The following is a 21,109-nucleotide window of genomic DNA, read 5'->3' on the forward strand; positions in this document are numbered from 1 at the left end:
GTGAGGAACGCTGGAGGATGCTTCTGCAAAATGGGGAAATGATCACTTCTAAGAATGTTTTAATTTCAGTATTTCAAAAATTGACTTCCCAAAAGTTAACCAAACCTAGTTTACAGAAAGACTTAAAGCTGTTAAAAGCCTGCACATATGTGCTTGTGTATGTTCTCTAACAGCTCACCTCCCTGTCCTCCATCCTCTCCCTCTCCCTCTCTCCCTCTCTCTCTCTCTCAGAGGCGTTCTCCCTGGATGAGGACACAGGGCTTGTGCGATCTCAGCGGCTGCTGCAGTCATTTGAGCGCTTCAATCTGACCGTGGTTGCCACGGATAAGGGTCGCCCCCCCCTCTGGGGCACCGCCTCCCTGCGCATCACCGTCATCGACGTCAACGACAACCGGCCTGTCTTTGTCCGGCCCGCCAATGGCACCATCATGCACATCCTGGAGGTGTGTGTGTGTGTGTGTGTGTGCGTGTATAAGAACAATCTGAGTCTGTTGTGTCATTCTCTCTGTCCATGTGAGCTGACCTCCGGTTGCCCCGCCCTCAGGAGCAGCCCCCGGGGCTGGTCGTTTACGAGGTGTTTGCCACGGACAGGGACGAGGGCGTAAACGGAGAGGTGCGCTACGCCTTCCTGCAGACCGGCGCGGGGAACCGAGACTGGGAGAACTTCCACATCGACGCCCTGACCGGCGTCATCACCACAGCCGTCAGGCTGGACCGGGAGAAGCAGGCCCTGCACAGCGTGAGCGCGCCTCACCCTGAGCAAGACACTGACTGGACCTGCACCCTGCCAGACACTTAGACAACACCCTGTCAGTGACACGCCCGCTCACTGAATGGCTGACAGCTGGGGCCGTGGGCACTCTGATGGACTGGTTCGTTGACCCTGACCGTTTGATTCTCTCACGCTGACGAGCTGACTGACAGACGCACGTCTCCCCGTCCGTTCGTCCGCCCCGCGCGAGCCTCACCCTCTCGTCTCGTCCACAGCTCATCATCGTGGCCTACGACCTGGGCCAGCCCGTACCTTATGAGACCACGCAGCCCCTGCAGGTGGCGCTGTCCGACATTGACGATAACGAACCCGTCTTCCTTAAGCCCCCGGTGAGCACTGCGAGAGGATGAACGCGGCACAAACCTTGTGTAGATGCAGTCCTTCACTTTACCCTGGCTCTGTTACTCATATAGCATGCTGTGGTTCAGGCCTCTAATAAGGCGCTTGCTTTTGATTGTGTTTGTATGCCTGTGTGTGTATGTGTGTGTGTATGTGTGTGTGCGTCTGTGCGTTTGAATGTTTTTTTTTCCCTGTAAATCTGACACATTTCTGACATTCTGTGCCTGTTTGTTCCGCTTCTCTGTTTCCTGGCCGTCTGCGCCGTGTCTGTCTGTCCGTCTGTCCGTCCCTCTCTGGCCCGTGTACGTGTGTCTCCCAGCGGGGCAGCTTGCCGTACCAGGAGCTGTACGTGCCGGAGCACGCGGAGCCCGGGACAGTGGTGGGAAACGTGACGGGGGCGGTGGACGCGGACGAGGGCTCCAACGCCGTGGTGTACTACTTCATCGCGGGTGAGACCGGGGGAAGGGCGCGGGAGAGAGTCCCGCCCATGAGACCTGGATGATGTCAATGATGGGGCCATTTTGTCTTCTGTGTGTTCCCCTTCCCCTGTAAATATGGCGCACTTGTCTCGCCGTGTGAGTTCTGTCTCAGAGATGGAACTGCATTGTAGCCTGTTTGAATGGAGAAACTGCATTCAACCATGAATCAGGAGGGGTTTGAATGCATGGGGGCAGGGAGAAAAAGAACAAGAGAGAGAGAAAGGGATTGAGAGAAGGTGGGAAGAAATCTGTAGGTGGACAAATAGAGCACAATAGACTGTGTCTGAAGCAGTATGCTGGTGAGAATCATTTCAGCGAGGCTCAGAAGTGAATCTTTCGAACAGGCAAGGCGGGCAACTGGCTGTGGCCCCGAGCGCTGGGGGCGCGAGGGCTGAGTTTTAGGAGTTGTGGGTAACATGATGACAGGGGAAATTTGTCAGAAGGGCCCTGTGGGAGTTCGTAGGGGGCCCTTTGGAGGCCCTAGTGCCTCTCCGGTCTGGAGAATGGCCTCCAGGTAGGCTCTGAGGTATTTGTGACACAGCCTGGGTGCTGAAGGGATTGTGAGCTCCAGGTGGCCTCTGTCTGAGTGCGGCTGATGAGCCTGGGCTGTGGGCCTCTGCTCCACAGTGGGCTACGCTGGGGATAATTTCGCTCTGAGTCTGAGCGGGGTGCTGAGGGTGAAGAAGGACCTGGACCGGGAGGAGATCCCCGTGTACTCCATCATCGTCAAGGCCTCCAGCAACCGCAACTGGACGCCCCCGCGGGGTCAGAGGTCGTCTCGGGCCCGCAGCCTCGACCCCAGCCTTGACCCCACCCTGCAGGAGGTCAGGATCTACCTGGAGGACATCAATGACCAGCCGCCCCGTTTCTCCAAGCTAGAGTACACCGCAGGTACACTGTATGCTGTGTGTGTGTGAGTGTGTTTGTGTGTTTATGTGTATGTGTGTTTGTGTGTGTGTGTGCATGCATGCATGCATGCATGTGTGTGTGCGCATATATGTGCATGTGTGCGTGTGTGCATGTGTGTATGGGTGTTTGTGTGTATGTGTGTGCACGCCTGTATATATATGTGCGGGTGGGTTTGTGAGTTTGTGTGCATAAGTGTGGGTGTGTGTTTGTGTCCATGTGTCTGTGTACAACTAATGCTAACTGACTGTCTTAATTTACAATTTAGCAGATGCTTTCAGCCAAAAGTACATTGGACGTGGTAAGCAAACAGCATAAGAAATAAGAGCATGTCTTCTCCTTCTTTTCCTCCATCCCTCCCAGGCGTGGCAGCGGATGCCAAGGTGGGATCGGACCTGATCAGGGTGCGGGCTGTGGACAGCGACGTGGGCAACAACAGCCTGGTGCTGTACAGCCTGCTGTCCATCCGCTACATCAAGCTGCAGTCCAACGACTCGGACGACGTGGGAAACGTCTTCATCATCGGTCAGCCTCCCCCGCCGGCCCGCCTCCCCTCGCTCCAGCGCTCTGGGAGTCTGTCAGTAGTTACGCTGGAGCGTCAGGTGATGTTAATGGGAACAGAAAAGAGGATGCTGGTGTACAGTGACACGGCTGACCTGGGCCTGCTCAGAGAACTTCCCTTAAGGAGCAATTAACCAGATCCATGCACGGTGTATGCATCATATGACTGCATCATCGGAATGACGGTTTCGAGACTTTCTGGTTTCCTTTCCTCTAACTAGATATGTGATAGGCTCTTCCTTGATTTATTTTCTATAATCAGGTCTTTTCAAAGAAGACCTCTTTGTTCAGGGTAATAGAGTTCACAGTGTTATTACTTTCTAGTTGTACACCTGGACCTGTGGCATTATACTAAAACTCACGCTAGCTGGGTCACAGAATAGATGCAATTTCTGTATTCAGAGTACTATCTCTGAGTACCCTGTTCCCTAGCCACACTGCAGCCCCCTGGAATGCTCTATATCGCCCCCTATGGCTTTAAGAGGGAATAGTAGAAAACAAAGTGATGGGCAGTTAGGTGCCAAATAGAGCAGTAGCGATGTGTTTGCTGAGTCTTGTACTGACTGATAAATGCTGGGCTTGTGAGCATGATGTATAGTCTTAAAAAGCCATTTTTCCTCTCCCCCCTCCCCAAACATACACACACACACACACACACGCACACACAGGTGAGACAGATGGAATCATTCGCACCTTTGACCTCTTCACCGCCTACGACCCTGGGTACTTTGTGGTGGAGGTGTTGGCGAGGGACTTGGCGGGGCACAGCGACATGGCGGTGGTGGGTATCTACATCCTGAGGGACGACCAGCGCGTGAAGATCGTCGTCAACGAGATCCCGGAGAGGGTCCGCCTCTTCCAGGAGGAGTTCGTCAGCCTGCTGTCCAACATCACTGGAGCCATCGTCAACACAGACGACGTGCAGGTACCCGACACACTCCCACCGGTGGACATTCTATGCATCCACAGTCAGATATGTCCAGATCAGACCTGGGTCAAATACGTATTTGTTTTGGATTCAAATACTTTTCTACGCTTTACTGATCTTGTCTGGTGTATTGGACCCAATGAAATACTCAATGAAAAAGTGCAAACCCTGCCTTCTGGTCATATTGGCAGGCTCAATTATACCAGGCAATATCAGTAGAGCACAGAATATTTGAATCCAAAACAAACACGTATTTGACCTAGGTCTGATTCAGATATGCTCTCTGGGTAGCTCATTCTGTTAGTCAGGATAGTCCCACAGTACTCTACTCTTAATATACTTGAATGCACTTACTGTGTTTTTTTTTAAGTGGCTCTGGATATGTTTCTTGTGAATGATTGTAATACCATGTAATATGTGTCCCACCAATCCCTCTCTCCATCTCTCACTCGTCCTTCACATCCCCCCCTTTCTGTGCAGTTCCATGTGGACAAAAAGGGGCGTGTGAACTTCGCCCAGACGGACGTGCTCATCCATGTGGTCAACAAGCAGACCAATCGCATCCTGGATGTAGAGAGGTGAGAAAGCAGAGGAGGGGCCAGATGAGAAACGAGGGCAAGGAAAAGATGGAGAGAGGGAGAGTTTGAGAGAGGAAGGGATGAAATGGACGGAGTAAAGATAAGAGAAAGAACAGAATGATTAGCAAAGGGAGGCAATCAGAGGGAAGAAAGGAGAAGTAGAGAAGTGACGTTCTTCTTCTGTGTACAGTACACAGTGAACTTTGTTGAGCCATTGTTACCAGGAGTTACAGCACAATGGTTAAGCAACTGGAGTTGTACTTTGGAGGTTCCTGGTTTGATCTACAGGCCACACAAATCCACCTCTACCCTTGAGCAAGGCATTTGACCCACATTCTTTCTGTAAAAGTCCAGCTGTTGCTGATGCTGTTAGCACCTGGCTCTTTATCCCCGCCCCCTCGATGCCCATCTCCCCTGTGATTGGCAGGGTGATCCAGATGATTGACGAGAACAAAGAGCAGCTGAGGAACCTCTTCAGGAACTATAATGTCCTAGACGTGCAGCCAGCTGTGAGCGGGAAAGCCCCCGATGACCTCACCACACTGCAGGTGTGTGTCAGTGGCTCTGGTGGTTCATGATTCAGTGTCATAAATCCTAAAATAGTAATAATATAATAATTTTGTGCTGTAGAAAATGTTCTGTGTGCACTGTTATTTTTTGTGTACAAAAATTGGTGAAGTTTTGAATAACCTTTTTTATCTACATATATATAAAGGGCTTTACTAATTTTGTCTCTTTGTCTCCTGAACACCCTATCTCCCTATCTTTCTCTCTCCTTCTTTCTGAAAGATGGCCATCATTATCCTGGCTGTGTTGCTCTTTGTGGCTGCTATGCTCTTCATCTTCATGAACTGGTACTACCGCACAGTGTAAGAGTCTTCTCGTCTGTGACATCATACTGCAGGTCACATGACCTTCTGGTTCTGCACTTTGCTCAGCCTTGCTAGTAGGTCTGGTAGTTATCACCCTATAAGAATGCTGCGTATAAATCCACTCAAATAAAATATTTTTCCCATCGTTGCCAAGAGTTTCCTCTCTGTTACGGGCATTACTGTTTTCAGTACTTTCTTCCACGTTATCTGTGTCTTGCGTGCAGAAGTGCTGAATTGTAATGGATTGGCTGAACTTTCTCCCCTCAGGTCATAATGCCTCACTCATTGTCTTTTGAAACAGCCAGCCTGACAGATTCTGAACATGTCAGTTAGGGTTGCGTCATAGGAGGAAGTTTAAGAGGAATTTACGATAAACTCCAGCTGTATGAACCCTCCCCTTACCCTGCCAACGCATGTACTATTGCAACAGTGCCTATTCCTCCATATGTCTTTTTTTTTGCTGCATTGCAATTTTCTAGGTAATTTTTTGAGAAGCAGCTCCAACCACACACACTCTATTTCTGTGTATCACACTCGCACACCACTACCCCCACTCAGCCTCTCTCTCTCTGCCCACAGACACAAGCGGAAACTGAAGGCGATCGTTGCAGGATCAACAGGTGAGCAGCGAGGTCGGAGGGACAGCCCCTGCCCACACCTCTGAGAGTCACAGCAGGAAGCAGTGAGCCTGTGGCCCTTTGAGGGAGGTGGGGGGGGGGGGGGGGATGGGGCAGGATGAACGGGGTGGGATGGAGCAGGGCAGGCCAGGTACTCAGACACTGTGTGGATCTCTCATTATTCATTCCTGTCTACTGTCATTCAGGGAACCAGGGCTTCATGGACATTCTGGACATGCCCAACACCAACAAATATTCCTTTGAAGGGTGAGCACAAACCGATAGCCATCTCCATGGTAACAGACTGCGACTGACAGGCATCTCAGCAGTTACACACTCACAGACAGACATCTCCATGGTGCCACACCCGGACAGAAGGGTGTCAATATGTTAACACACAGACACAGGCATCTCCATGGCAACACTCATGGAGAAAAAGGGAATTCCACACACAACACACACACGGGCCTTTCAGCAGCCGTGTACACAGACAGACGAGCATTGTCATGGTAACTGTGTTCAGATGGGTATTCCTGTGTGTTGTGCCGTGTGTTAATATGCGTATGAATGCGTGTCACGTTGTGTATCCAGGGCCAACCCCGTGTGGCTGGACCCTTTCTGCCGGAATCTGGAGCTGGCAGCTCAGGCGGAGCACGAAGACGACCTGCCGGAAAACCTCAGTGACATCACAGACCTGTGGAACAGCCCCGCCCGCACACACGTGAGCGCGCGTCGCCCTGGCACACTGCAGCGTAGCACCACCCGCCGCGACACAGAATCACGCTTCACCCGTCTCTCTGCTGCCCCCTGCAGGGCACGTTCGGCCACGAGCCTCAGGCCTCGAAACCCGAGGACGACCGCTACCTGAGAGCAGCCATCCAGGAGTACGACAACATCGCCAAGTTGGGCCAGATCATGAGGGAGGGGCCAATCAAGGTGAGACTTTTGCCATGTATAAGCCATTTTTCTGTGAGCCAAAACTCATTTGGCACTCCCGAGAGGCCACACCTACCTCCACTGAGCAGGGGCCACAGAATTATCTGTCCAGGCAGTTATACAGTTCAATATATTCCACAAGCTCTAGCTCTGGGCTTTACTTCAACAAACTGTAGTGATGTGCATACTGAAAATTAGTCATTTGTACTGCTGGTTTCACCCACTTCAGGTAAAACCTATCGCTGTATAGAGAAATGATGTGCAGAGGGAGCAGGTATCCGCAAATGACTACAGCCCTCTGTGTTTGATCTATGATTTTTAATGTCTGTCAGTGTAGGCCGGACTGTATGCACAGGGAACCCTGTTCATGTCAAGATGTTTATGCTGTAAGGTCACAGGCTGTGATGATGACCGATGTGACTGCCATTTCTGTCAGGGTTCACTGCTCAAAGTCGTGCTTGATGACTACCTGAGGCTCAAAAAGCTGTTTGCCGCCCGGCTGGTCACCAAGTCCACCAGCGGCGACCAGTCGTCCGTCACAGAGGTGGGAGACAGGAAGTACAGATTCACTCTGGCTGCTGTGCTATCTTCTTCCCTGCCTCTGGGGGGAGCCGTTTCCCCACTCAGTTTCCTTCTCTGCAGGGCCGTACTTTTTCCCGGCCTACAGAGGGCGATGTTTCACTGGTCATGGCCCCTCTCGCTGTTGCTGTGTTCCCTCTCTGCCTTTGAAGGGCTTCTCCTGCTGTAGCAATGTTCTCTCATCCAGCACTACCTTTAGAGGGCACCACAGTGTTCTTATTGTAGTCTCCTCCTCTAGAGGGCGCTGTTGCATCTGTGTCCCTGGCTGAACACCTCCCTGCAGGCTGTGACCTCACTCTGCCTGCAGTTCCTTGCAGCCTCCTCTGCAATGATGGCTTACTTAAACTTTCCTCCGTTGGCATGGCAGAGACCCAGTGCTTCTGTGTGCGTGACATTCAGAATTAAGCTCTTCACCTATTGTCTCTGTCTCTCTTGCTCTCTCTTTCTGTCTCCTCCACGGACCTTCTGCATCTTCACCTCCTTCACTCTGTCCATCCTTCTGCCCTCACCTCGCACCCTACTTCCTTGCCTCCTGTGTTTTCCACTCCTTTGCTTTTTCCCTCCTCTCATTCCATCGATCGTCCCTTTCCCACTTCAGCTGATCCAGAGTGACCTGGATGAGGAGGATGAAGAGCGTTTGGGCATGGGGGGCGGCCGGGGCACCCTGCGCTTCAAGCACAAGCTCCCCGTGGAGCTGAGGGGCCCGGAGGGCGTGCACGCGGTCCACGGCAGCACGGGCACGCTCCTGACCTCTGACCTCAACAGCCTGCCGGAGGACGACCAGCGCGCCCTGGCGCGATCCCTGGAGGCCCTGCATGCCGACGGCGGTCTCTACGCCGACCGCAACGCCCGCACGGAGTCCGCCAAGTCCACGCCCCTCCACCGGACCAAAGACTCGGACACGCTGTCCGAGAGCCCGCTGGAGATCACAGAGTTATGACTAGCCGAGGCCTCGCTGGTCTGAGGACTGTGAAGTGTGCGCTCCGATCCCGCCCCCTTCCTCCTCCTCCTCCTCCTCCTCCTCCTCCTACAACCTCCACACAGACTGAGTTTAAGGGGATGGAAGGGTGTGCTGGGACAAAAAGGTGTACTGTGTGCATTCTGAGAAATCAGTCAGGGTGTGCTTCCCCCTCTCTCTCCAAACCCAAAACCAGCCTGGATTCCTCTGCTAGAGCTGAGTGGGGTAAGAAAGGCAGAAAAGACAAGGGACACCTCTTCAGTCCTAATGGATTCTTTCTGAAGCTGGATAAAATGAAGATACAAAAGAGAGTAGTTTCTGAGTGACTGTTTCAGAATGGCTTGAATTAAGCACTACGGCACGCAACTGTGACCTGCAACCTGTGACCTTTCTGAGCAGCACAAGTATTTCTGAAAGTTTGTGCAGAGGAAACTGAACTGTAAAATAGATGTTTAGTAAAGAGACAGCTGAAAGGCAAGGTTGTGGGCACAGGAAAAAAAATCATTCCAGTCCTTGAGAGAGAGATGGACATGCTCACTTATTTTCCTCCTACGAGTGTTTTCTCTCAAGAGCCTTGACCCTGTTGACCCCTGGACAGTCCAAGGCCTCGTTACAAACACTCTGGAAGCGACCTTGAGGAAGCACACGCACGCACACACACACACACACCTACGCGCGCACGCAATCAGACCAGCGGCAGGCCACAGCTAGCTTTTACTCTGTGTCATGTTTGAATTCTTCATGTTTGGGGGGCAGGGTTTAAGGGTGGGGGGTCAGGATTTAGGGGGGGGGGGGCAGGGTCAAGGGTGGTCTAACATATGGTAATAAGGGGACTGTGACTGTATCTCATCATCATTCTCAGCACAAGGAGCTGGAACATATATTTGGACTCTTAGGGGCTGCAGTAGAGGGACCAGAGTGAGGCTCCCATATCATGTGTCTGGAGTCACCAGTGACAACAGCAATCAGCATGATCTCAACGGGAGAGAATTTGTGTTTTCATCGCTGCCCCTAGAGGTGCGACCAGCAGGTCCAGCTCCCAGCGCCATCGCGAGAAGGCACAAAGCCGACCCAACTGCATTCCCGTGACGTTAACTGTGCACAAAGGCACGCTAATGCACAAGTGTTCAGCACGTCGACTCGAGCTGAACGCAACCGAACCCCATTTCCGCTGAGCTCGGCACACTGTTCTTCTCTCTTGCAGCGGAAACGCAGCCAGCGACTGGGCCAGGCCAGCCGAGTTAGGTGTGTCTTTCCAGTGGATGGGACCTCACACTGTAACATCACCGTAATGCCGTGTCACGCAACTGACTCATGGTTCGCCAATGGGAGCCATGTTTTTACCTGCATAAACTGGACATCCTGGGCCCGGCGAGCCCAGGCCTGGCCCACCAGAACTCTCTCTGTTCCTTCTTTTGTTCCTTAATTTCCCTTGAATGAAGGGATTAAGAGTGGGCATCTAGGCAGTTAACGAAACCTGGAAAAAGGAGGATTTTAATAGAGGGGGTAGGGGGGGAGTTCAGCTGCTAAATAAAATCTTAATTTCCCCTGCCTCACCTCATCTTCACAAGCAGAAGCTTAAACTACTGCCACTGCAGGACAGACTCTACATGGATTTATTTTTTTAATTATTATTTTTCTTGGTTTCGTTTTTTTAAAAATTAAGTTGCAATAGAAGGGAAAATATTTTTGAAAAAAAAAGCTGATTTACCAAAAGGTTGTGAAAGATTGAATTGTGTTGGAACTGTCATTTTTGTTACCCATGGTAATTTTTTACATCAGGCCGTTTGTTTAGTGAGTGTGCTCTCGTTATGTTTTTGTATTCCTGTTTTGTAAGTTTTTAATTTATTACTGTTGTTGGCGAATCTTGTTGAATGGTCTGTTGTAATAAAGGAAGTATGGAACAGCTGCTGGCCCGTTTGAGGAGGTGGCCGGAACATAGCCAAGCACAACACCACTCCCTCACTGAAGAATTCCTCTGGCTGTGGTGGCACAGACGCAGGATATTAAAACATTTCAACAGTAACCGAGGAGACATATTAAATTCTGTCACACAAACGAGAACATTGCTTTCGTTCGCACAGCAGTTATTCCAGTGAGCGAGATGCTTTTATCTGGGAATGCTCCATTTAATGCCCAACTTGAACTGGTTAAAAACAAAAACCTCAGAATCTTCACATTTCAAATAAAAAAGATTTAAACGTTCTGGAATCAAAGTTGGGAAAATTGTAAAAAAATTGAAATTCCACCCGCATGGTAACAAGACATGAGTAAAGCAAATATGGTGCAACTATGAGTAAATAAACTCCAATGAAAGCATTTGATTGGATGTAGAAAATATTAATAAAATCAGAATGGTAACATACCACTGACTTGCCATCTTGGTATGACCAACTAAATGCTTTCCCTGGGTTAATTTCTCTTTTTCTAGAGGTAAATTAATATCTGAATTTGATACAATTACTGCATTATGTATTATTTTAAAGTTAAAACAAAGGTGCTTCTGGGAACATGGCCTTAGGCACCCTTCAAATGACCATCATTTTACAAAATTGTGATGAAAATGATGAACTTTTTTAAAATTATTTAAATTGGAATTTGTCCTTTTTTTAATACATTTATTCAATGGCTATGCCAGAAGACAACGCAGAACTGTGCGGCACTAAGAGTTTGTGCTTTAAAATGCCTGGTTTTCCGTATTGTTGTTCAATATTGACAGACCTTTTCCGGGGTATAATTTCCGGTTCTTGGTTAGTAGGTTTACTACTACGTCCTCCGCTCCCATCATTAGTAATGGCGCTAAGAGCCACAGAACTATGCAGTTCAAACAAAAAACCAACACAGCCAAATATAAGTTTCCATTGTTCTCCTGAGGAACAAGACCGTAAGACGAAGTGGGTTCACGCCATGTAAGGAGAAAGGAAGGTAGCTAAGTTACGTTGTTTGAAATAACGAATTCAGTTTACATATATGTGTAACATTTTGAGGAGGGAGATATGTTTCCAACGCTAAAATGTAGGTAATAATAAACCGTGAATATGTAAACATTTCATGGACAATACTACAACAGGTAGTTTGATATCATAACACCGACCTCGCACCTATGCCAAGAGAACATGAGAGGTATTTAATCAAATGGAAGTTATAGAGAATTTAGCTAGATGGGTAAGATATTGGTTAAATAGTGTAGACACAAAGATGTTAATAGCCTGTTTACTGGCTGGGCAACGTTTCTGATAGCTGCTACTAAACTATACAAGCGTTATGTAACATGGTTAGATAGAACAACACTTTTTTTTAACATCCTCAAGAAGTGAATAGCTGTTCTGACGTTAAATACAGGTTATAGGTAGGCTAATTAACAGACTCTAAAAGCTAGTTAGCAAACGGCTAACGTTAGCTAGCTACTTAATGCCTTGATATTTAACGAGAACTTCATGGAAATGTATCACAAGGATATTTGGGCTACTGATCGAAGAAATTTTTTACAAGATGTGTGCAGATCTCCAAATACCACTAGGGGGAGCCGTAATTCAAATGTTTTAGCTGGAGCCCCACGTTTGACACACGTAGAAGGATGCGGGGACCCAGAAACAAGTTTTCTGCCGCAATGACATTGAACTTATTGTGATGTGCTAACATGGTAGCGTAGATGGAAAGATAGTATTTACACGTTTTCAATAGCCTTTCATAGTGTAAAATATACCCCTCAGGTCATTTGACAATATGGTAGGATAGGCTGCCCAAAATAAATGGTAAATGGACTGCATTTATATAGCGCTTTTATCCAAAGCGCTTTACAATTGATGCCTCTCATTCGCCAGAGCAGTTAGTGGTTAGGGGTTAGGTGTCTTGCTCAAGGACACTTCGACATGCCCAGGGCGGGGTTTGAACCGGCAACCCTCCGACTGCCAGACAATCGGTCTTACCTCCTGAGCTATATCGCCCCTAAGAATGCTTTTGTCCGTTTTGACGCAATTGTTCATTAACATTAATGTGTTAACAAAATAGTAAAATAAATATGGCAGAAGGTAGGCAGTATTGTTCCTCCTTGGGGTGTCCAAGGATGGCTGTATCCGTTTCTGGATGTCACGATAACTTCTGCTCATTAAATTAGCCCATTCATTTTGTAGTTGATATTCTAGCGACGTTTATGAATGACAGCTTTAGACTGTTGCTGTATCCCAAAATGAAACATCTTTCGTGGTGTAATCTCTACCGTTAAACCATCCTACGCGTTTTCATCTAATAAGCTCATTTGGCCAATGTAACTGCTGACGAAAACATACCGGCCCTGTAGGAATGGAATTGTCACTTAGGGATTATGGCTCCCCCTGGTGGTAATTATATGCACATCCATTTTGTACCTTTCTTCACGAATAAAGAATTTGAAGAACTAGATTAAAGATATTTGAGTTGAACTGACAAAGAACCAGACAATCTACAGTAGTAGTAACAAACAAGCGCAATCAACTAAAAATTTGAGCAAACAAATGAACACACCAGTGAATTATTTTGTCCTTTATTTCGTTCTCAAACTACATAGAAAATGTTTTTTAAACTGAATGGGCTATGACAGTTGCTCAGATGGGTTAAATGCAACCAATGAAAGCAATCAGCCACCATCCACATCAGCTGAAGTGAGCAGAAAATGGATGAGACCCAGATTCTGTGTGCTGGTTCTGAGGCCCTTTTGGACCTACTCCAGGTCTATGACACAGATCATGTGGCCCGGGTGGCGCTGCTTCCTGTTACGGACCCAGAGGTCGTCGTGGACCCACCCATCGACATCTTCTTCAGAGTCCGGTTCAGCTGCACACAGAAAATAAAACCAGTGAAAAAAGGTACGGTACAAAATCTACCATGTGCATTTGCTAAGTTACACAATGTACAAATACATGATGCATTGCAAAGACAACTATATCTGATCAACCGAAGCACGTGAATCTATGAAGGGATGTTCCAGAAAGATCTGGAAGCTCAAAATGTATCATGGGCTGGTTTTTGATTATTTTAAGAAAACCTTAAGACAGAATACAATTAAGAATTCTAGCCACTTATTTACACAAGTTAATAGAGTATTAAACCAAATGTTTAATCTATTATGGGTCACTAAATTCATATTCAGAGCTGGTATTTCTGAACTGAAGTATTTCACAGCTGATTGCAAAACAAGCTAACGTGCATTATGGAAAACATTTTTTGAATGGTCTGTTTAATAATTGTTATTATATATAGTTCAGTATAAAATTCTGCTTCATCAAGGTTGTGGTATCAAGAGAACTCATTGGGCAGTTTAAAGTGTATAGTAAATGGAAACTACATTTTCCAGTGTAGACTGCATTAATAGACTCCAGCATTAGACCAACATTACTTTCTCACCTCCTCAAACTTGTGAATCTGTCTAATGAAGAAATCTCCATAGCGACGGGCCACCTTGGTGTCTGCAATGTGGATCATATCCTGCAGACGCAGAAGGAAACGGTCAGGTCTACATTTGCCTTTAAAGGAAAGCAATTATTACCTGAACACAGCTGAGAACACAGCTGCAAACAAACGTCACCCCTGATGCAATACCAGCCACTCATATTGTGAATGTAGAACAAACGCTCCCACGCCCACCAGAAGAAGCACACAACCAGTAATTGTAGAAGTAGACATGAATGGTACTTGGCACACCATCCAGGTACAAACGTACAGGCACACACACTTTCCTCGTCTCTCTCTCACACACACACACACACACGTGTGTATGCGTACAGACATGCGCAGACCTTGTCGATGTAGAAGTCCACCTCGGAGGCAGACTGGAACTCCCCATCGAGGGCCGAGATGCCGCTGGTCCACACCAGGTTCTTCATCTTGTGCTTGAAGACCAGCAGCTGGATACGGAACTCCTGCTCCGTCATGTCCAGGAACCCTGCCAGTTTGGCCACCGGCATCGTGGTGTACAGCTTCAGGAAACTGACAAAGAGAACAGTGAGCACACAGTGAGGGGGTCTGTGGACAGAACCTGTGAATGGGGAACACAGAGAGGCAGCCTGTGTTCCACCATCTACAGCAGAACATGTGGATCATTTAAAAATAACAGCGCCTGCAGATAACCGAACACAAACAGAACCTGCGCATTACAGAACACAGAAACCCAGAACCTGCAGATAACAGAACACAAAGGCAGAACCTGCAGGTGGCAGATAGGCAGTACCTGCGGATGGTGGAGAGCTGGGCCTGCTGCTGTACTTCCTCAGCGAACACTTTGAGCTGCTGCTGGAAAGGCTCTTTGTGGTAGTTGGGGTGGACGTTGTCATAGTTGGGCACCACAGGGGACAGGAATTTGGGGCAGGCAAAGCTGAAGAGCTCTTCAAACACCTGAAGATCACTGCGGGGAACAAGGAGGTCAAAGGCACTGCAATTAATATACATGTACAGCAAATGCTATATATAGAGCAAAGCACAATTATATTAACTATGATTATACCCGAAAACAGTTAATGCACAATTTAACCTGTAGGATGAAACAGTTCTCCAGAAGGAGGGCATTCTTTAGTAATCATATCTATGCCCCCGTGGACAACTGCTGTCATTTGAATGAAATTCTGTGCCATAAAACAGGGTTTTGTGGGAGACTCACCCCTTCTGCATGCGTAGCATCTTGTCCCCGTACTTCTCCCTGAGCTGGGTGTGGATGCTCTCGTCAATGCGCATGGGGTACATGGTCAGAGCGATGGCCAGCAGGCCGTGCATCTGCTCGTTCTGCTTGTTTATCTAGACAGGAAGTGACATACAGGAAGTGATTTAAAAACCAATCGAGGCAGCTGCTAAATTTCTGTATCGAGTGATTATATTGCACGAGAAAGCCAAGAAGGGCCACAAATTCTAATACCATGTTCTCTCAAAAAGGTTGTTAAAAATGAAACAAGAAGGAAGTATTTACTGACAGGAAAAAGGAATACAATGAGCAAGTGCGCGCGCACACACACACACACAAACATATATGTTTATATGAAAACAGCCCCTCGTTTCTCTGGGGCCCCATCATTTCCCTCCTAAGGCTTCTGGTGAGCCTGTGAGCCTGGACTGACCATCTCGTATTTGTAGGTGGACCTCTGGAACATGTTCCTGGTTCTCTGGATGTAGAGCAGGATGTTGGCGAAGACGCGGATGGCATCCTGGTATCGCCTCATCATCAGGTAGGCAAAGCCCACGTAGTAATATGTGGTGATCTGGCACTCAGGCACCCGGGAGTACATACTCTGGCAGAGGAGAGGGAGAGGAGGAGGGATAGAGAGAGGAAAGGGAAAGAAGTGAGGGAGAAGGAGAAAACAAATGTGAGGGGAAGCAGGGAGTATGGGGAGGATGATGAAGAGCAAGATTAACCAAGGTAGCTGGGCATAAACACATCACATATGAGACACCAGTTTCTTCACTTCAACTATTATAGCCCTGATCAATCCTGGTCATCCAGGTCCTATTAAACGCATTCTACTCTGTGCTCTACTATGAGCCACTACTGAGGGTGTTCAGCAACCACTGGCATTCCTCTTGAACAAAAAAATCTTGTGTCCCATATCACTAGATGAAACTATCTGGAAAAACAACAGAGAACCTCTAGGATGTTGTAGCTGGGGTGCAAATACATCTGGCTGGATGGACACAGGGAACAGATGATGGATGGCCTCTAGCTTATCTGACCAGCTTTTATAAATTGGAAAACTCCTAGCGGGCAGAGTGTGCGCCCTTCCTCAGTACCTTCTTGTTGAGCTCGATGTTCTCCAGGACCTTGATGGCCTGGTAGTAGTCTCCCAGCAGAGAGTGCAGACGCAGCAGCCCCACCAGGCTAAAGTACCCCAGCATCTTGTAGAGCGAGTGGCGGCCGTACTCCCCCGCCACGCTCTCCGGGTCGCCTGCGTCACAGAGCACAGGAAGGGTCACACCACAGAGCACAGGAAGAGCGTCACACTCCAGGGTCATACCACAGAGCACAGGAAGAGCGTCACACTCCAGGGTCATACCACAGAGCACAGGAAGGGTCACACCACAGAGCACAGGAAGGAAGAGCGTCACACTCCAGGGTCATACAGTGGCACGCTGCACCTCTCTGTGCAACCGTGGACACCAGAAAGCTTAAGAAAGGACAGCTCAACGGGCATGGCCGGTTTTCCCATGTAGCACTAAGAGAGCACTACTCCTCTCCTGCCCAACAGTGAAGTGAGTGAGTGCTGAATTTCTGTCACTCCTCCTCCTCCTGCCTTTTCTTTTCTGCTCTTCTCCTCCTAGCCTCCTCTGTTTTTAGTGCTTTCCCAGAGTTGTGTCTCACCCCCGCTGGTGTACACCTCCAGCTGCCGGTTGATGTTGCTCTTGTCCACCAGGGAGTGGAGCACGTTCAGAACACTGTGGACGTTCCAGATCTTGGGGTTGTTCCGCAGGAACTCGATCTCTTCTTCTGACTTCTTGGCCGTCTTGCAGCGATACTGGCTGAATGACTGGAACTGAAGACGGAGGGAAAGAAGTGGGGAGTGACAATCTATACCGCCAGTGCATTGGAACACAAATTATCACCAAGCCACAGAAGCAGAGAAACCGCAGAAGAAGACACAAAGACGCAGACATGCTAAATCTATCCCAATAATATGAAAGGGGTGAAACATTCATAAAGAATAAATTCCAACTTTGATACCTGATAGATGAACTCATCAATGATGTCCCAGAGCCATTGATTAGGGAGTTCCAAGGGAGCGGGTCCATCGGCATCTGAAGGATTTGTAGGAACCAATCAGATAACTTACAGTAACACTATAGGTCCTAAGAGAAGCTTTAAGCAATAAACCAATTTTACAGCATGATTTAGAACATAAGACTTCAATCCAAGGATCAGGTGCAGACAGTGAACACAAAGTCTAATGACAAGAACATGCACGTCATCTTGCAAACTTACTGAGAATGTAGTTGAAGAGATTGCAGTAATTGTAATATGACTCAAATCTCTGGTCAAGAGTTGGTCCACCCTGAAAACCAAGAGGATAACCATATATTATGTCTTGCAAAACAAGATTATTACTTTTAAAAAAGGATACACAAAAGATTCAGGGGTGCATTACATAGACGGAATGCACAATATACCCCAGAGGTACTGGCAGGAAATTAAGTCTGTTCCCAACAAATGGCTCTGGACCTCATGCCCACTGTGTGAACCACTTCTAAACTTTGAATGCACTTGCTCAGTCAAACATACTGCTCGCTGGTGTCTTCCAAGTGTCCTGCGTACTCAACCATCTGACTGGAGAGTGTCAGGGCAGGCGAAGGAGTCCGATACTCACACTGACTTTAGCATAGATGTGTCTGTAGTACAGCTCTTTGTACAGGATCAGGAACACAGCATCTGGGCAGGGAAAGAGTAGAAATACGAGGGGGAGAGAATCCACACACAAAAAAAAAAAACATCAAACGCTGATAACGCAATACGGAATGAATGACATGTCCTATTCCCAAATGGTTTCCCTAAAAATGGTATGACTGAGCAGAAGACTTTGGTATTGCAAGAAGAATGAGGAATGGTTACTGACTGCACTGACCGTTCCCCACCAGGGAAGCGATGGCTTCAGCCTCTGGCCAGGGAGACGTCTTAAAGAAGCGGTCAGTCAACTTGTTCCAGCTGGACAACGGAATCAAGAGAACAAAGGGAAGAAGGGAAGCCACAGTTTGTCAATAGTGAAAATTAACTACTGCATTAACTAGCATCTTTTAAGAAAGGTCTGTGTGTTGCTTCCCATCCTTTCTCGATAAAACACATTGGTTACATATATTGTCGTTACCATGACGAAGTGGATTTTTACAACTACTGGTAGCTGTGACAACAGTAGTTCTATTCCATTTACCCAATGGATTACATTGTCTGGTCAGATCCCGACCCTTAACCCAGGGAGAAGTTTAATGCAATATTTTCATTTGCACGCCCACCCTGAAGCTTCCAGCTAGTGAGATATAGGCAGGTTTACCTGGTCTCGTAGACCTCCTGGATTTCGTAGATTTTCTGTTCAATGCTCTCGCTTGAAACGCGATTAGCCTGAAGCTCGTACACCTTCTGGTCGATCAAGTCTGAGATTGTCTTGTGGAAGTACTGCAAAAAATTCTTAATGACCTCCGGGATTACGTGATACGTCTGCTGCTCATACTGACGCTCGTACGCTAGATCAGCCTTCGGGTCGCCTGCATAGGGGTAAATCAGAGTGAAAGCAGGACACGTAAGGGGTTGGTCATTTTCTCCGCCAAATGCCTCGAGAGCATCAGCTGCAGTAGAAGTTGCGCACCATAGATGAACAAATGACTTAAATCATCTTCATTCAGTACGTCTTCAACAAAATGCACCGGACATACATTTTACATCAGCAACGCGCTTTCTTGTCTGAGCTTTGGGATCATGCTTACCAGTATGAAGGTCGTAATCGTTGGAGTAGGAATACGGATCGTACTGTCAAGGCAAAAAACAGTAGGTTTTCATTCAGTATGGGCGATAGACAGTTTGCTAAAAGGTCTTATCGACCTAATCTGAGGCATTGGACTGTCACATTCGAATATGTATGCATGCCAGCTCCCATGTTTTAATTGTTTATCCTGTACTGGCTTGCTACTGCTATCATGTAGTTAGCTCAGGTTACAATGCACGTATAAACCACCTAGCTAGCTAGGTAGCATATCAACATATGTTTTCACAAAGTGGACGAAAGGACTGCCTAGCGAACATCTTGTGAGTCTCTGCGGCTATGTAGGCAGCATGTTAGGGTAGTTGGCTAAACCCGGCAGGCTACAGCACACCACGCTGACTACGCGTGTTTTTTTCTGCTACATCTTACAGTCGACTAATACTTTTTCTACTTCAGATTAGTCAGCGACGATACTAACTTCTTCGGTTTCCTCGGTCGGATACGACATTCTGTTAGAATTGATCCAATCTGGTCAAAACTGACGTTAAACCAGGCACGGCTCCGGAGAAGATGCAACTCTTCGACAGCAGGAAAGAAAGGAAGATGCGTCATAGAAACTTCCGGGGGCAGCCTCGAGTTACTGCAGAATTGTGGGACAGTGGCGGAATTACGGGCTCGCTACAAAGTGGCGACGCATTCACTTACTGTATAGCCATGTGATCCTGATATAATGTTTGCAATTTAGCTATGAACTAATAATGCTTCTAGCTAACTGTAGGGAATTTGAGAACAGAAACTTGCGCCGAATATTATTTAAACACATTTATGGTCCTCTGACTTCATGTACCGCTTCACGAGAAACCCCTCGTCAGTAGAATATATGAATACATGGTATGAATCTACATATGAGCTTTTGGAAAAGGGCTTACGCTCCCTTAGTTGTAATCCTAAAAGTCACCAGTAGGTGGAAGTAATTGTTCACTGTAGCGCAATACAAAAATTGGAAGTTCAAGCTAAAAACACTGACATCTGTTGCATATTGGCATTGTTAACGCTTCGCAGCTGGGCTAATTCAGTCATTGCTCACTTCTTATTTTTCGCATAATTATGGTAGGTTATGTTTTCACATAGCATTTTGGTATTTTAACATCTGGGGATGAAAAGTACACCATATTAAATGTAAGAACTAGAAGTGCATTTCAGTCTGTTTATTTGAAGGCTCATGTTTAACTCTGAAGAATTGCACTGTTGGTCTTGTTTCAAAAGTAGGGCATGCTGAAATGCTGAAATGGCATGCGGAGCAGTTTGCCAGAAAATCTGGGGGAGAGGACTGGTGTTCCTTCACAAGGTGAGGGGAAGTGTCTCTTTCCCGTAACCTAGGCCTGCTGATTTCAGTATGAACAAATGACGTCGGCTTCCAAATTGAGGAAAAAAAGAAACTGGTGCCAGGCATGAAATGTAACTTCTTGGTTTTATTAACATAATTAAGAAGTGCTAAGGCGCAGAAGTACACGTTTTAGAGCAAACACGTCGTATATATTGCGTATAAATGTGCATTGTGGTGTAACATCTTTTTGAACAAAAACCGTAAACCACTTGTCTCAGTCTTTGGAATGCAACAATAAAAAGTCTGCCACTATAGCCTAACTAACGCCATATGTTTTGCTTGATGTGAATAAGAACAGCATTGAACAAGTGCTGTATTGTTCATTCTCTTTGGTTGCAATGTTGTGACAAAGTGATGAAATGTGTTCTTTCTCAATTAGATTGTCTAAAGTTTGACATGCTGATGAGCTGAATCGTTTTGAACTGGCGCAACAGCGAAATGGACTGCACGCTGGCACGCACACACACAGGCTACACGCAATTTTAAAACAAAAGCATCAGCGACGAGTGTTATAAACGTGTTACAAAGAGCGAAGTTCTAGTGCTTCCTAAACCATTCAGTTCTCACGCACGGATCGACGGGGTTCGCACACCTAATTTCGCAGCTCGCTGGACCGGAGAAGAGCGCCGTAAATTAAACGGTTAAGGGCCTGGCAGCGCGTGGCAGGCTTTGACCAGGGATTTAACTGGGATTCTCTTAACCTACTCAGAAAGCCTGTTGGTTTCTTAGGAGTTTTTTCCGACCATGTCCTCAGCTGAAGTAAAAATAGTTTTACA

The 21,109-nt window shown here is 47.4% G+C and overlaps 2 protein-coding genes across 6 annotated transcripts in view; one reads left to right on the forward strand and one right to left on the reverse strand.

Moving 5' to 3' along the window:
• Positions 1-9,277, forward strand: part of cdh23 (cadherin-related 23) — a 177,541-nt gene extending 168,264 nt beyond the window's left edge. For 2 of the 4 annotated variants that reach the window (XM_035399762.1, XM_035399763.1), the window contains 16 exons: positions 232-443; positions 545-739; positions 988-1,101; positions 1,431-1,560; positions 2,218-2,481; positions 2,860-3,021; positions 3,726-3,982; positions 4,466-4,563; positions 4,991-5,111; positions 5,353-5,432; positions 6,015-6,055; positions 6,259-6,319; positions 6,644-6,773; positions 6,866-6,988; positions 7,425-7,532; positions 8,166-9,277. In XM_035399762.1, the coding sequence (XP_035255653.1) occupies positions 232-443; positions 545-739; positions 988-1,101; positions 1,431-1,560; positions 2,218-2,481; positions 2,860-3,021; positions 3,726-3,982; positions 4,466-4,563; positions 4,991-5,111; positions 5,353-5,432; positions 6,015-6,055; positions 6,259-6,319; positions 6,644-6,773; positions 6,866-6,988; positions 7,425-7,532; positions 8,166-8,507 (2,438 nt within the window). In that variant the 3' untranslated portion in view covers positions 8,508-9,277. Of the gene's footprint in view, positions 1-231; positions 444-544; positions 740-987; positions 1,102-1,430; positions 1,561-2,217; positions 2,482-2,859; positions 3,022-3,725; positions 3,983-4,465; positions 4,564-4,990; positions 5,112-5,352; positions 5,433-6,014; positions 6,056-6,258; positions 6,320-6,643; positions 6,774-6,865; positions 6,989-7,424; positions 7,533-8,165 lie in introns of those variants that run through there. The other 2 variants (XM_035399764.1, XM_035399765.1) reach the window with 2 other exon arrangements.
• Positions 9,278-13,031: 3,754 nt separating this feature from the next.
• On the reverse strand, positions 13,032-19,570 carry eif3s6ip (eukaryotic translation initiation factor 3, subunit 6 interacting protein). Of its 2 annotated transcripts, none has more exons than XM_035400504.1 (15): positions 19,425-19,570; positions 18,951-18,993; positions 18,521-18,731; positions 18,098-18,177; positions 17,843-17,904; positions 17,461-17,530; positions 17,203-17,276; positions 16,843-17,014; positions 16,275-16,429; positions 15,608-15,778; positions 15,157-15,290; positions 14,731-14,904; positions 14,300-14,489; positions 13,908-13,988; positions 13,032-13,337 (listed from the first exon to the last, which is right to left on the reverse strand). In XM_035400504.1, exons 1-15 carry the CDS (start codon positions 19,452-19,454, stop codon positions 13,248-13,250), a joined length of 1,737 nt encoding a protein of 578 aa, XP_035256395.1. In that variant the 5' UTR covers positions 19,455-19,570; the 3' UTR covers positions 13,032-13,247. The 2 variants fall into 2 exon arrangements, with proteins under 2 accessions (XP_035256395.1, XP_035256394.1); XM_035400503.1 differs by having other exon boundaries at positions 18,089-18,177.
• Between the last annotated feature and the right edge of the window lie 1,539 nt (positions 19,571-21,109).

Source organism: Anguilla anguilla, chromosome 18 (genome assembly GCF_013347855.1).
Source record: "Anguilla anguilla isolate fAngAng1 chromosome 18, fAngAng1.pri, whole genome shotgun sequence".
NCBI lineage: Eukaryota > Metazoa > Chordata > Actinopteri > Anguilliformes > Anguillidae > Anguilla > Anguilla anguilla.

Coding starts and splice junctions, on each gene's coding strand:
- eif3s6ip (XM_035400503.1), bottom strand. CDS start 19,454: ATGTCGTATCCGACCGAGGAAACCGAAGAA. Junction 18,178..18,520: donor CAGGAGGTCTACGAGACCAG/GTAAACCTGCCT, acceptor TCCGTTGTCCAG/CTGGAACAAGTTGACTGACC. Junction 17,905..18,088: donor GGTGGGGAACGGTCAGTGCA/GTCAGTAACCAT, acceptor TTCCCTGCCCAG/ATGCTGTGTTCCTGATCCTG.